This window comes from Myotis davidii, unplaced genomic scaffold, assembly GCF_000327345.1.
Source record: "Myotis davidii unplaced genomic scaffold, ASM32734v1 scaffold16, whole genome shotgun sequence".
NCBI lineage: Eukaryota > Metazoa > Chordata > Mammalia > Chiroptera > Vespertilionidae > Myotis > Myotis davidii.
Window position 1 is genome coordinate 1,010,131 of NW_006287821.1, and position 16,284 is coordinate 1,026,414.

At 38.7% G+C, this 16,284-nt stretch overlaps 1 protein-coding gene across 1 annotated transcript in view; it reads right to left on the reverse strand.

Annotated features, from left to right (window-relative positions):
• Positions 1–16,284, reverse strand: part of MORC1 (MORC family CW-type zinc finger 1) — a 136,825-nt gene that overhangs the window by 38,396 nt on the left and 82,145 nt on the right. Inside the window, 5 exon segments of the mRNA XM_006759570.2 lie at positions 3,742–3,846; positions 8,169–8,213; positions 8,215–8,246; positions 8,435–8,678; positions 10,030–10,089. Coding sequence (XP_006759633.1) covers positions 3,742–3,846; positions 8,169–8,213; positions 8,215–8,246; positions 8,435–8,678; positions 10,030–10,089 — 486 coding nt within the window.

Genomic DNA, 16,284 nt, shown 5'->3' on the forward strand with positions numbered 1-16,284 from the left:
TGAGAACCACTGAATTAAGGGGAATGGGAAGAGGAAGAAATTAGGAAAACAGATGAAACTGTTGTAACCCTAAGCCACAGCAGATGAGGTGATTTGGGGGAATGAATGATTATAACATGGTGGAAATGATCAGCTATGGTCAGAGTCAAAAAAAATCTGAGAAGCAAACCATATTCTTATCATTTCACTTGAAACTGTACAACTGTCAGTCAGAAAGCCAGATCAAGGTGTGTCTGAAACTTGGAAGAGAAGGATATGAAATGCACTAACATAGAAAAAAAATCCTTTCAAAAGACAGACATTATTAACACAGCAGAAGAAAGAACATGCTGCTAATCAGAATGGATCATACAACGTGAAAAAATACTCTCATAGGAGCACAGGTAGGCAGTGTGAGGGAGACGGACACACTGGCTGTTTTAACTGGAAGCCTTTTGAATATTCAGGCATATTGCTCATCAGCAACAGTCAGATTGCAGCTGGCTGGCCCATGAAGATTGGTGTAAAGGGAAAGAATGCCCAGTGTAAGGTCAGTCTGAGATTTCCAGTTGCACTGAGGCTGTATTCATCTCCTAAATGACTAAAATGCCATTGTGATCTTATACAATAGTCTCATGAGTTCAAATCATGGGAAATCCTTCACACGGGATGAACTTTCCTCCGTGTGCTGAACATATAGTTCTGAACCTGTTACATCTGAAAATAATAAGACCCTGGGTCCCAGCAAATTCATCAAACTAATAAAAACCACCTGGTTATGGGGAGGGGGTGGAGAGTGCCCCGTGTAGTAGCTAACTGTTCTTCCTTTAGTAATAACCTCTCGTAGCACTGTTAGCCTCGAGTGCCTTCCTTCTTCAAATGTGGCAGATATAGGTCGGAATTAAAGCACATGCATGCACACATTCACACAGGCACCATAAATAGAAGATAACTGGGAAGGTGCCCAGGGGTTAAGAAGAATTATGTTTGATTTCTGAGTTTAAGAAAGTACAGATAGTCAAACACTCAGAATTATTTCCTACTGGGAATTACTGCAACTATGGCCAAATGGAGAAATTAGTATGCAACTTTAGATAATCCCTACTTATCCAAATTAATTGGATACCATGAGTTTCAAAACAGACTTCCTACTAGGATCACAGGCATACAAATAAATGATACCACATGCATACACACAAGTATCATAAGAGTTTGAGAAATATTACATAAAAGGACAAAAAAATTAATATAAATGTCATACCTAATCTATGAAAAGCACTAACTAAAAGCTTGGAAAGGTGACAAAGCAATGGCTGCATAAAATACAAGTCAAGATTTTGAAGATCCTGAAAAGCAGATGGGTACAGCTATACCACATTTTGCTTCAAAGAGGTAAATAAAGTTGTCATTATTTACAATAGTAGTTGCAGTTTTCTCTTCCTTTTGGGCCTCTGATTAAATTTTGTTCTTTTTTCTTTGGAAAGTAATTTGGTGGTTCCCTTTCTTCATATCCTGGATTTAGTTGTCCTTATTGGTCAAAAGGAGGTACTTTCCTGCTCCCTTTCACAAATCACTCCTGGCTCTTTTCAATATCCTTTCAATGGCTTCTTAAAATAATTCTAATTTATAGATGAAGTGATATGCTCCCTGGGAGCAATGGGGGCTGGGGGAGGTATGAATGAAACAAGACTGGCCATCACTTTATAAACTTTTGAATAATAATAGATACAGAGAATGGACACATATGTAATACCCTTTGTAATAAAAAATTAAAAAAAAAAAGACTGGCCATCACTTGGTCATTGTTGGAGATGAAAAATGGGCACATAGGAGTTGATTGTACGGGGGGCCTTGACTTACGAGTGTCCCGACTAACGAGTTTTTTGAGATACCAGCTGTCTCTTGGCTGATTTTTTGCATTGAGTTGATAGAGAAATTTGAGTTAATGAGCTCCTTAACGAGCTTGGTCTCGGAACGAATTAAACTCGTAAGTCAAGGCCCCACTGTACTATGTTTTAAATTTTCCATAATGAAAAATTTTACAAATAAAACCAATTATTATTAAGCCTTGTACTTTATGACAATGGTTTTCTGCCAAAGGGATAGAAATTGGGCTAAAGTCAGAAGGCTTTATTGGCTCATTTGTAACTGAAATCTAATCTATAATTCCAAATAGCATTCTGCAGTACCTTACCTAAAGACATGAACAATGAACCAAACCCTTTTTTAAATACTCTCATTTTGTTATCATGTCAAAAATAGCAACCATCTAGGTGACTATAGTTATTCTTATTTAAAGTTTAGCTATAAGCTTCTTGGAAATAAAGGTAAAAAGAGAATCATAGTAAGTAATAAAATTCATGTTCTGATAAAAAATATCAAATAGATTCTTTCCTGGCATTAAATTCTAATATCTGAATGAACTTTGTATTATAATACAAAGGACACTATCCTAAATAATAAAAGCCTAATATGCTAAGTATCCAGTTGACCAGTTGGCCATTCAACCAATCAAAGCGTAATATGCTATTGACTAGAAGCCCGATGCATGAAATTACTGCAAGAGTAGGCTTTCCTTCCCCTGGTTGCCGGCACCAGCTTCCCTATGGCACAGGGAACCCAGGCTTCCCTCCAGTCACTGGCAGGCACCCGGGACCCTAGTCTAATTAACATATTTCTCTTTTATTATTATAGATATGCTAAGGCCGCTCAACCACTTGCTATGATGTGCACTGAACACCAGGAAGCAGATAGTCAACCAGTCAACCAGTTGCTATGACATGCACTGACCACCAGGGAACAGATGTCCAACCGGTAGGTTAGCTTGCTGCTGGGGTCTGGCTGACCGGGACTGAGTGAGATGGGCCTGACATGCCCTGGAGCCCTCCTGCAGTCCCTCCCCGGCTGGCCAACCTCCTGTGTCCCTCCCTGGCCCAATCTTGCACCGGAGGGATACCTCAGCCTAGCCTGTGCCCTCTCTTATTCTGAGTCCCCTGGGGGAATGTTGGAGAGCTGGTTTTGGCCTGATCCCACGGGCCAGGCCGAGGGACCCCACTGGGCCTCTAGTATAACATAATGGACAATGTCTTTAACTTGGGTTCAAAGATGAAGTGTTTCTCAAGTGGTCAAATTCTGAATCAGTTCTTCCTAAACACTAAGGGCTTTTGCACTGGGTTCGGTGAGGCAAAGCAACTCTGTTGGGGTGTACGGCAGAATAGTCCAGACATATAGTTTTTGATATCAACTACCAAGCTAGGGTCAGGGATACTAAATCAAGGGGAATAAATGGAAAGTATTTTTTAAATAGACTTCTCTTAGCAGGGCTTTATTTTTTTTTTACAGTAGCCTAGTTTAAGTCAATTTGGAATTACACTTTCTGATAAGAATTCATATTACAAATTACAGAAAGGTTCAGATGCTTTGGATTTGAGCATATAGGTTTTGGGATGATCTTCAAGCTATTATATATAATGTATATGTATGTATATAATGTTAAAGTTTTCACAGCCTAATAACTAAAATGAAAAGCATCGTGAGCTAGCAGTCAGGAGGTATAAGTTAGTTTTATTTTTACTAGTTTTTTTAGCCTTGGGTAAGTAACTAACTTTTCCGAGTCTTGTTTCATCACCTAAAAAACTAGGTCATTAATTAAATGTTTCAGTTACTTTGAGGAACTAATGTGAAATGCTTCTTGGATTCACCTAATCTTTATGAAAGTGAATAAATCTCAAGGTGTCATTTAGTCAGTAAAGTTCATCTCACCAGGATTATATCTTGATTGCTGTTGCTGGTTTCAACTTCAATCAAACCCTGACATTCTTGCACAAGGTTCTGATTCTCCTTCCTTTTCATTTCCCAAGAAGAGGCCTATAGCAAGGTATTAACGAAAATATACAAGGATTAGTGGCAATCAATGATACACATTAAACTACCTTCATTCACCCTCTATTAACTTTTGTATAGAAGCAGATCTCTGTAGGAGAAACAGAGATCTGTTAAATTTCTGATCGTTGCTCTCAAGAAGTATATGATTTAGTTATGCAGTAGTAAAGATTAAATAATAACAGACAACAATTCAAAAGACTATCATAAGACAAATTAAGTATGAAATGAGTGGTGTAAATTATTATGCTCAATGGTGAATCAAAAGGCTTGTAGTATTTTGCAAAGGAGCTGCATGAATTCCTGACCATATATTGGATAAATAATGTCTCATATGGATATACATACTGTTCTTAAAATCTATGGAGGTGCTGCTGAAGAGTAAGATATGTATTCATTTCACAATATCTACGATGGCTTTCTCGTATTATGTAGTTCTTAACAATGGATACTAGACGTGCCTAGTATTATGTGAGATATCTACAGTCATTCTATTGATATTGAAAGATGTCCTCATACTTGCAAGGTGAGAAAAAGAATGGAAAATTTATGATGCAGGGTAAGGGCTCCTTTGATTAGAATGGCTAGAGGCAGACTCTTAGCTTCTTGAGGGCAAGATTAACTGTGTTAATCCTGGAGACCTCAGCACCTGGTCCAGAGTAAATGATTAATATTTTGTTTGTTCAGTGAAATGAATTAACAAATAACACGGGAAAAACGTAAAAGAATTAAAAGTTGCAGATGTAGGAAACCGTAAGAATATTACTTTTAGTGGGAGACCTGTTTTCAGGAAATAAGAGGAAAGTTGTTCGGGATAAAGAAGTGGAATCTCCTGAGAAACACAAGAGTGTGATAAAAAACAATTCTCTAAAAAGAACGGGTAATTAATTAATTACCTGTATTAACAGAGCAGAACTGTGGTGCAAATGAGCTAAATTATTTGCTAATACCAGAGCGCTTTTTATCAAACTTTTGGAGCAGGTGGTGAGATTTACTCAGAGCACATCTGCCTTCCTAATCCCTTCTACTTAGGCAAATATTAAAATTAATTACACTCCTTGCACCTCCTTTGGCAGTGGTAATGCCTAGTACTGTATTTACCAGACAGAATATTAAAAATTCACTGCAAATAATCCTCAAGTAATTAAAAGTTGTTTCAATTGCAGTTTAAAAGCTGATTAAATTCATTTTTCAACAGCTTATAAAGAATGACACAGTCTCCTGATCTATCCACCTTACTTGTAGATTTTGGTAAGTACAGGATATCTTCTGAAGTAAAATTATTTTACCTTTTCAAGAGTTGACATATAACCAGTCTCCCTTTCTTCACCTTCCACTTGCTAATCAAACTATCTATTCTTCTCCCCTCTTTACTCCAACACAAACAGTAAAATGCTTCCTGAGCTCATCCCTATTACCCCTAAGTCATTAAGTCAATGGACTTTTTTAGAGGCCTTTGGCCTCTCAGTAGAATTTTACCTCTCTGACCATCTCCCCTTGGGTTGCCTTTTGTTCTCCTTCCCCTTGGCTTTAATAATAAAACAAATTCCTGATTTCTTCTCCTACTGCTCTGGCTAGTCCCTAACAATCCCTTGTGCACACATCCTCAGACTGCTAGGCAGGTTCCTATGTAGTCTTTCTTTTCTTCTTACCCTTACTCCTCACTTGGCATGTTCCCTAGGGAGTCTCGAACTGTGTAAGCTAAACTCATGCTCCTCCTCACAAGCCCAGCCATCTTCTAGCATTCCCTATTTCAATGAATGGATTCACCACCCAACCAGGTGCAAGAGCCAGAGGTTCTGTAGTCATTCTTGCCATTTCTCTCTGCTTCACCTTCTATATCCAATATATCACCCAGAGGTGCCAGTGTTCCCTCCTCAAGACAATAGAAGAAACAAATGGATCTACTTCTCTCTACTCCCCCACCATCATCCTAGCCTTCACTACTGGTACTTCTCATGCGAACACTGTAATAGCCTAACTACCCTGCCTGAATTCACTCTGCTCTCTACTAACCCTTCTTCCATACTCAGCCAACGTAAGAGTCTCCCAAGGAAAATCTAGCCATGCCACTTCCGTCCCTGAAGCTCTTCAATGGTTTCCCATTGCTTTGAGGATAAATGTGAAACCTCTTGTCAAAGGTCATATATAGGATCTGTATGGTCTGGTCACTCCATCCTCGTCTCACACCAGCCTCTTTCGATCTTGCTGCTCCATCACAGCTTAGTTGTCTTCCTAAGGCACTCTGTACTCACCATGCTCCCTGTCAGAGCATGCACTGCTCCTGAGTCCTCTGCTCCAGTGGCCTCAGTTTACTATCCTGCCGACTATGCCACTGTCAGAGCACTCTTTTTAAAAAATATATATTTTATTGATTTTAGGGAGGAAGGAGGGCGAGAGAGAGACAGAGAGAGAGGGAGAGAGAATAACACTAATGATGAGAGAGAACCATTGATAGACTGTCTCCTGCACATCCCCTACTGGGGACCGGGCCCACAACCCGGGCATGTGCCCTTGACTGGAATCAAATCCGGGACCCTTCAGTCTGCAGGCAGATGCTCTATCTACGAGCCAAACCCTGCATGCTGGTACAAGTGTGGGAGTACAGGTTCTGATCCTGTCCAACTATGCTAACTGTGGGGTCTGAGCCCCTCTGCCAGGGGCTGAACCTTCTTGGATGCTGGGTGGTAGATAGAGAAGCCATGAGAAGTTGTGGGTGTGTAAGAATGAGTCTTTATTACAGGCCAAGTGGCCATTGCTAACAAGGAGAATCAGACAAAACAGTTCTTCACAACAGTCCCATACAGGCAGCCGCACACTGGCTGGTTAACAAATACATCTTTCCCACAAAGCAGCAGCAGCCTCTGTACCTATTGCTATTATCTGAGCAGCTGTGTGTTTCCTCTAAACCAAGCATGTCAAACTTGCAGCAAATAAATGAGGCAAACCCCCAATTTTGAAATTGCACAGTTAATTAGTGGAAGTCAGGGTTAAAGGATAAAACTAATTTATACACTAAGTATTACTCACATGCAGTATTTTGGACATAGCAAGGGCTGAAGGAATATCTGCTGAATACATGAACTTGTATGTATGTGATACACAATTCAAAATAAAATTCTGCTGATTATAGACAGATTCAGCTTGGATTATATTGTCTCAAAAAAATTTATGACCAAAACTTTAAAGTTATAGGGAACTGGACTTTCAATATTTTAAGAGAACAAGCTACCCAAAAACGGAATGACAAAGGCTGCCTTAGGAGGTAATGAGTCTCCATCACTAAAGATTTTCAAGAAAAGTCTATATACCATTCGCCAAAGATATTACAAAGGAATGTGTGAGATATTTCTGTAATGTAACTATTGTTCAGAATAATTGCTTCTGAAAGAACCATGCCTAAAATACCTTGTCTCCCACAATGCATAATATAGTATCTTACAGAGGGCAGAAGTTCAGTAGATATCTGCTGATTAAAGCAGTTTATTCCTTTCAGAGCCTACAGCAGTTATTTTTAATATATTTTACGGTAGCCAATATCTACCCTTGAAGGGTGAATTTAATTTTTGGAAATAGGAAAAAGACATTAGAAGTCAAGTTTGATGAATAAGGCAGATAAACTAGGCCATAAATTTTGGCGTGTAAAGGATTTAAAATGGTAGTGAGATAATAATGTCTGTAATAATTTAGCACTGTGTCTAACACACTCAGTTTTGGGCATTGTCATTATTATAAACTGAATCTGAGGGCTAATTCTCAAAAAAGGACTTAAGTAAAGGTAACATTGTAAGAATGAAAGTACAGCGATTCTTTTAAAAGAAAGAAACTCTCACTGGCTGGTGTGACTCAGTGGTTGAGCATCATCCCATGCACCAAGAGGCTGCTGGTTCGATTCCTGGTGAGGGCACATGCCTGGGTTGTGGCCTTGATCCCTAGTAGGGGCGCCAGCAGGGGGCGCCTGCAGGAGGCAGCAGATCGATGTATCTCTCTCATCGATGTTTCTAACTCTCTATCCCTCCCTTCCTCTCTCTAAAATCAATAAAAACATATTTAAATAATTTTTAAAAAGAAAAGAAACTAATTTGGATACATAGGCATTCTCAGGTAGAACATTTATTAAAATCAGTCTCAACACTTATTTGTACTATTGAAACTATATCCCATTTTCCTGGAAGCATGACTACAGGGGTAACTAACTATTATAGAATTTGGCTAAGCATTTTTGCTGTAAAGCATTGGATGCAAAAGCCTCAAGTCTACAGGTTTATCCTATATGAGCATCCTATATGAATATGTCTCTTAAATACAGGCATATCCTTTGGGGGCCTTTCAGTTGGTTGAGCTCTCCACACATTTTGCTGATGTGCTGATATTAGCAATCTGACCTTTCCTCCAAAAGAGAGAACACAGAAGAAAAAATAGAAATTGGGACCTTGTCCAGGAAACTGAAATTACAATGTGTATGCTTTAATTAGAGTGCTTTAAAAATGTGGAAATGAAGCAAAACCTTTACCACCTGCTATTTTCAGAGAAGAAGAATACTACACATTTGGTGACTAAGAAGAGAAAAAACACACCTGGGCTCTCTCAGTGAGCCTGACCTTTTCTGGGAGGGCTGCTGGGTGTCTCTGCTGTGGCTCTGTCTTCTTCCTTGTAGACTTCATCACTTTAGTCTCTGAAACGAACTCCACATCAGAGTCCGTCCCTTCCGTGTTGCTCTTCCAGCTTCTTTGGCCAGCTGAGAGCTCAAAGGATGCAAGAGACTCATGCTTCAAGTCATAACCTGAAGGCCTGATTTTCCTAGGTTTTGTATTTTCCTTAAACAACAAAGGATATGTTTTTATTTTTTAGTAGTCAGCTTATTTCTCATTAAGCACCATTTTTCTAAAAACCTTACAACACTAGGTGATATTTATTACTAATAAAAACCTTAAAAAGCAGAAGCTTAGAAACAGACTTTAGCAAATGTATACCACTATAATGGCTCATTCAGAATCAATAGAGCTGGGATGAATCAACAAATCTAATTTTGAGGATTCAGAAGACCCCAAATTGAGAACAGTGTGCTTCTTGAAGCCTTCCAACAGAGATTTACTTGCCTTTGGCTCCCTGGTGCATATATATATCAATAATCTGCTTATCTAAATGTTGGCTGGGGTTTATCAATCCCATAACCTGCCTGTTAACAAATGTGAACTAAAATTACAATTTTCCATGTTTTCTGTGTGATGGTATAACTGAAAGCTTTATGTAAAGATTTATAAATTTTCCCTCTACATTTTAAATCTTAGATAATAGATATTTGAGAAATATAATGCAACTAGAGGCCCGGTGCATGACATTTATGCACTGGAGGGGGGGTCCCTCAGCCCAGCCTGTGCCCTCTCGCAGTCTGGGACCCCTTGGGGAATGTCTGCCTGTGGACAACCCCCGAGGGGTCCTTAGTGCTACCACAGAGGCAGGAGAGGCTCCCGCCACTACTTCTGTGCTCGCCAGCTGTGAGCCCGGCTTCTGGCTGAGTGACACTCCCCCTGTGGGAGCGCACTGACAACCAGGGAGCTCCTGCATTAAGCATCTGCCCCTTGGTGGTCAGTGTGCGACACAGTGACTGGTCATTCCGTTGTTTGGTCAATTTGCATATTAGGGTTTTATTATATAGGATATGACATTTAGCAAACATAAGAAACAATGTAGAAATTACACATATAACATATTTCTAGGCAAATATATCCAGATAGTCTCTCTCTTTATATTAAATATATAAATATATGTATCACATGTATCCACTGAAAATATTGGAAAGAAATACATTAAAATATATTAAATGGTCATCAGCTCTAGGAAGACAATACATGATTTAAATTTTATTTATATTTTATTTCCTGTGTTTTCCTACTAAACATTTTTTCTTATTAATATCACTCTAATAAGAAAAATGGTGACAGTTATAAAAGAATTGATTAGTGCTTCACTTTTTTAATATATCTTTTGTTATCGACAATATTTCAGATAATCTCCCATTTATCCCCCATCCCTTTTAACTCCCTCCTCCCAGAGTGCTTCACTTTTTGAAGCTCATAAACCATGATGACATTTGGCCCTTGATAAGTCTTATCCTTTATATGAAAAACATCACACAAATGGCTCAATCCTACTTTAATCACTCACCTTAGATGCTGAAATTCGGCAGATGGTAGTGGACTCAGCGATCCTGCTTTTTGGTATAAACTGAAGTTATTATGGAAAAAGTCATTAGACAAATGTGAGTAACAAATAACTTGCAATTGGCATATTACAATAATTTAATATTCTTCATTTCTTTGAAGTTTCAAGATTGCATATCGTCACCGATAATTGATCATTACTTAAGGGTTCCCTTCCAGTTTAGATGTTCTGATTAGTGGGGTCTGGATGGTACAAGAGAACCTGATGGTTGAAGCATTGTAGATCAAATGTCTCATGAGCAAGGTCAGGGTGCCCCTGCATCAAACACCATCTCCCCAGGCCTCTCTCCCCTTTCGGAGACCCTGGGTTCCCTACTCTGAGGTCCCAGCATCTGGACTGCATTCTGACCTTCAGCAATAGCTCCATCTAGGTCAGAGCTCCAGGCCTGAGTTTCAAGGGACTTTTGAGGGTAGAGTGGCTTTAATGGTGTCCCTCCTAGCTAGATGCTGCCTTATCCCCCCCCTTCCAGCTGCTGCCTTGTACGCAGAGGCAGGGCTGAAAGGAGAGGAAGCATGTGCTCTCCCTGAAAAAGAAGCACCTTTTAAGCTAAATTGGCTGTGATAACTGTTACCCTAAAATGATGAGACACTAATGAAATACACAGAGAGGATAAAGAACAATGCAGGCTCTGCACCCCAGGCCCGGCTTCACTCCCCTCGGGTTGGAACCCTGAGGAGGGACCACTTGCACCTCCTTTCAGTGTGCCCATCATCTCTTACTGTTCCACTGCAGTATCAGCTCGGTCCAGATTCTCTAGGACAGGATATTTACCTTGCTCTTATATGTACCTACCCCCCAAATTGGTCCTGACTCTGATTAAGGGTGAGATCTGTTCTCTGCGGAAAATTTTTTAGATGTGGATGGAATGCAGAGATTTTTAAATAGTGCCTTTTCCTCTTTGCTCAGATCCAAATGCCCCTTGGTGCATCTTATAAATTCCAGATATCTTCAAAGCAACCCTTCCAAAACTGAATCCACTATTTTGCCTCTACCTACACTCACCCCCAACCAGCACTTCCTAGAGCATTCCCCTTTCTTTTTTTAAAATGTATTTTTATTGATTTCAGAAAAGAAGAGAGAGGGAAAGGGAGAGAAACATCAATGATAGAGAATCATTGATCAGCTGCCTCCTGCACACTCCACATTGGGAATTGAGCCTGCAACCCAGGCATATACCCTGATCAGGAATCAAACTGTCACCTTCTGGTTCTTAGGTCAATGCTCAACCATTGAGCCACACCAGCCCAGCAGTGGATTCCTCTTTTGACTAATGACATCACCATACACCCAGCCATCCAAGCTAGGTTATCTTTGGCTGATCATCACTCTCAATCCCTTCCACCTAATCAGTGATCCAGCCTTGTGGATTTCTCCACTTAAATATATTTTAAATTCAAAACTTTACACTGGCCTCAAATAACCATACTTTTTGTTGATGTTGTTAAAAATCTTCACCCCAAAATATTTTTTCCATCAATTTTTAGAGAGAGTGGAAGGGAGTGGTAGAGACAGAGAAAGAGAAACATCCATGTGAGAGACACATCAAATCTTGCCTCCTCCTGGTACGTGCCCTGACCAGACTCTAACTGCTCTAACCACTTAGCAACTGGCTAGGGTAAATAACCATATTTTTCAAAGGCTTTTTATCATCTCTGATTGAACTATTTTCTATAATCTCCCATTTTCTTGCTTCTAGTTCAGAGACTTTTCTAAACCTATGTCACAACCACTTTCTATACAATATTATTCTCTTTATTAAAACATGGAAGAGGAGGAGGAAGGGTGGGGGTAGATGGCATTCTCAAAATTAAATGCATGTGATTAGAATCACCTGGTAAGTGTTTAGAGAAAACTGCCGATTCCATGTCCTTAAGCACTAGAATTCTCAATGAATTGTGTGGAGTGGGGGTGCCTAGCGTCAGCATTTTATGGAACGTTCCACGTGACTCTATATTCAGTCAGGACTGAGAACCACCAGCCTACCAGACAGAGCCTCATTTCTACAGCACTGAGCATATGGAATGGCCCATATGTTCAAGTCCCTTAAATGGAACCAAACAGCATCTACCATAACTTACAATCAGCTTTGCAATGGCTGTTGCCTTAACTTTTAAATTCTTCTTCTGAGCCATTTTCCACCCCTCTGATGCCCCATGTTGCCCTCACAGACTCAGTTCCCAATCCCTATTTGCCAGGTTCACTTTGTATAACCCAGTGATGGCAAACCTTTTGAGCTTGGCGTGTCAGCATTTTGAAAAACCCTAACTTAACTCCGGTGCCGTGTCACATGTAGAAATTTTTTGATATTTGCAACCATAGTAACACAAAGATTTATATTTTTGATATTTGTTGTATATATTTAAATGCCATTTAACAAAGAAAAATCAACCAAAAAAATGAGTTCGCGTGTCATAGCTTCGCCATCACTGGTATAACCTATTTCCTTTGCCTGTAATAACTTCCCAATCTTCTCCATTTTTTAGACCAGGGGTCCTCAAACTATGGCCTGCGGGCCACATGCAAATTCAAGTATTGTATTTGTTCCCATTTTGTTTTTTTACTTCAAAATAAGATATGTGCAGTGTGCATAGGAGTTTGTTCATAGTTTTTTTTTTTTTAAACTATAGTCCGGCCCTCCAATGGTCTGAGGGACAGTGAACTGGACCCCTGTTTAAAAAGTTTGAGGACCCTTGTTTTAGAGAGTTCACTCATCCTTCAAGTCTCAGTTCCAATTTTATACATTCTAAATACATCTCCCAATTCCCCAAGGGAAAATTGCTTTATCTTCTATGCCTCTGTAGTATAATTTCTTTTTAGATGTTTATATAGATAATATATTCACATGGAACAACATATATTTTTAAGTCTATTTTTTAAGTTTCCTTACTACTCCATTCTCCATCTGTCCAGTTCACATTCCTCTAACAAATAACCACTGTTGCTCCTTTTTTGTTTATATTTCCAGAGATTTGTTTGCACATTGTATACAAGCATATATAAATAAATTGTCCCCACTTTTTTGAGATAGGGAAAAATGGTAGCATTTATATATGTAGTCTGTATCTTGCTTTTTTACTATTTAAAAAATATATATATTTTTACTATATATATGTATCCATCCTTGAGATCTTTCTCTGTTAGTACTTTAAAAGTCTCTTCATCCCCTTTTTCAGCTGCATTGAAGTTTCTTATTACTAGTATTATTGTCTCTTTTTCCATGCATTGTTTGTAGGTTTTGCTTTATGGAACTCAACACTGCATTAACTGAAGTGAGAGATTTGTAATTGATACATCTTCACTGTGAACTACTGACTTTTGCCTATTTAAGTTCCCTTCCCTGCACTGTTTAAAGTTTTCCCCTTGCCAAACCGGTTTGGCTCAGTGGATAGAGCGTCGGCCGGCGGACTGAAGGGTCCCAGGTTCGATTCCGGTCAAGGGCATGTACCTGGGTTGCGGGCACATCCCCAGTGGGAGATGTGCAGGAGGCAGCTGATCGATGTCTCTCATCGATGTTTCTAACTCTCTATTTCTCTCCCTTCCTCTCTGTAAAGGATCAATAATAATATATTAAAAATAAATAAATAAATAAATAAATAAAGTTTTCCCCTTGAATTTCAACTTGTCTGATTTTAGGCTGGACCCCTAATCTATTTTATATATTTATTTGAATTCAACCGTTCTGAATTACCATTTTAGATGTATGTCTTGCATATGGTGCAGGCTTGATCTTTGCTATGTGATACAACCTGAAGTTCTTTATCCTTTAATAAGGTAGGCTTAAGCCATTTATATGTATTGATTTATGTGTTTGGTATTAGTTGTCATATGATTTTATTTTGTTTTTTTATAATTTCTCTTAAGTTTTTAATGATATAGTCCATTGTGTGTGTGTGTGTGTGTGTGTGTAGGTACTTCTGATATGTAGGTTTTTTTCTTTGTGTACCATTATAATGACAACTTTATATAATACCCTTATTGGTGATTCTATTTTAGAGAGTGTCTATAAGTTTCCTATTCTGAATAGTAACAAAATTTATTTTCTCTTCCCTCTGTTCTCACATTCTCTGATATTTATTGATATTATCTTTGTTAGTGTTTATACTAGTACCAAAAAGTATGTTTAAATTGCTTAAATGATAGATCTTATTCCCTAGAATAGGTCATACAACTTATCTTTCACCTTTCATTCTTGACTCCTATTTTTCTTAGCTGGATCATTACTACATTTCCAGGATATTTACACTTGGTTTGATACGTAATGTCACATGAGTTTTTGTCTTATTTTTAGAATTAAATGCAGTCAATGCTTATTTCCAGTTCTTTGCTGTAGAATTTTATGATTTCTTGACTGGTTCAAATTTAACCTCTAGTTGTTTCCTCAAAAGAAATCATGAGAACAAAATTGCTTGAAGTGTATTTTTTTTCTATTATCAAAATTCATTTGTAGATTTTTTATTTGAGAATGCTACGGTGAATATAAAATTCTTGGTTTACAACTTCTTTCCTTAAGGATCTTATAGCTTACTTCACTACCACCTGGAGCTGAGACTTTTGTAGAGAATTTGAAGCTAATCTATTTTTTTTCTCCCTGTAAGTGATTTGGTCTTTACGTCTATTCACCAAAGGATTACTTTTCTTTACAGTTGAGTAACTATACTAGAATATGTTTTGTTGTTGACTATTCTGAAACAGTTTTCCCTACCATGTTTCAAATACATAGCTTGAAGTTCTATTTTTTTCTTGAAAACTTTTTCTGACTTATACCTTTAAAAATGTGTTCTGCCCTCATTTTTTCTTTGGGTACTCCAATTATGCAAATAGTGACTCTTCTTTTATTAGGTGTATGTGGACACCTTTAACTTTTCTCCCACAATCTTGGAGGGAAAAAATGTCTATCCTCTTACCCTAAATTAAACTCTCTACCTAAGTTCTAGTAATCCTTCTTTCCTGTTTTTGCTGGAATTTTTCTACATCAATCAGGCCTCATCTCTGCTGTGAACTTTCTCCAATTGCACTGGTTCCTTTCTCTTAGTCCAGAAACATTGCCAAATCTCTCCCAACTACAAATTTCTCCCAACCTTAACTGCCCTCTTACCTTTACCCCTATCTTCTCTGATCCTTCAGTAAAAGTTTTCTAAAGTAGCTTATTACTTATCACTCCCATTTCTTTACTTTCCATTGACTCTTCAACCAACCTGGCTGAATGTTTGAAACTTATCTTGCTTATCTGAAAAACAACTTTAAGTTATAAAAACCAATGGATCAAGATAATGAGAAGACAAACCACAAACAGGAAGAAAATGTTTGCAAAAGAAACATCTGGTAAAAGATCAAAGTGTTATTCAAAATGTACAAAGAACTCTTTAAACTCAACAACAACAAAGAAAAAAACAAGCTACTGATTAAAAATGGGTCAAAATATATATGTAACCTTACGTTCACTGCAGCATTATTTACAACAAGAGGCCCAGTGCACAGGATTCATGCACTGGTGGGGGGCGTGGCCTGCAGGGATTGACCACTGTGGGAGCACCACTCATCCTGCTCAGCTGAGAGGCACTCCCACTGTGGGGGCGCACTGACCACCAGGGGGAAGCTCCTGCGTTGAGCGTCTGCCCCATGGTGGTCAGTGCGCATCATAGCGACTGGATGACTGGTCGTTCTGGTCATTCTGCCATTCAGTCGCTGGGCTTTTATTATACAGCATAGCCAAGACATGGAAACAACCCGTGTCCTTCAGTGGATAATTGGATAACGAAGATGTGGTACATGTATATAATAGAATACTATTTAGCCATAAAAAAAGATGAAATACTGCCATTTGCTACAACATGGATAGATCTTGAGAGTATTATACTAAGTTAAATAAGTCAGACAAAAAGGACAAGAACTATATGATTTCACTCATATGTGGCATCAAACAAATAAACAAAAAGAACCAAACTTATAAATACAGACAATAGAATGATGGTGACCGGAAGGGCAGGGGGATGGACCAAGAGGATAAAAGGGGTCAAATAGGTGACAAAAGGAAACTAGGCTTCTGAAGGTGAGCACATAATTGAGAATTCTCTGAACAGGGGAAGGATGATTCTAGACCACTGTGAAGCAAAGGTCATAGACAGACATCAGTTAGTTCTCTGGGGCTGATTTAGAACCTACAGATGTGTCAAGAAACCCTCCTCCCCGCCTCCCCTT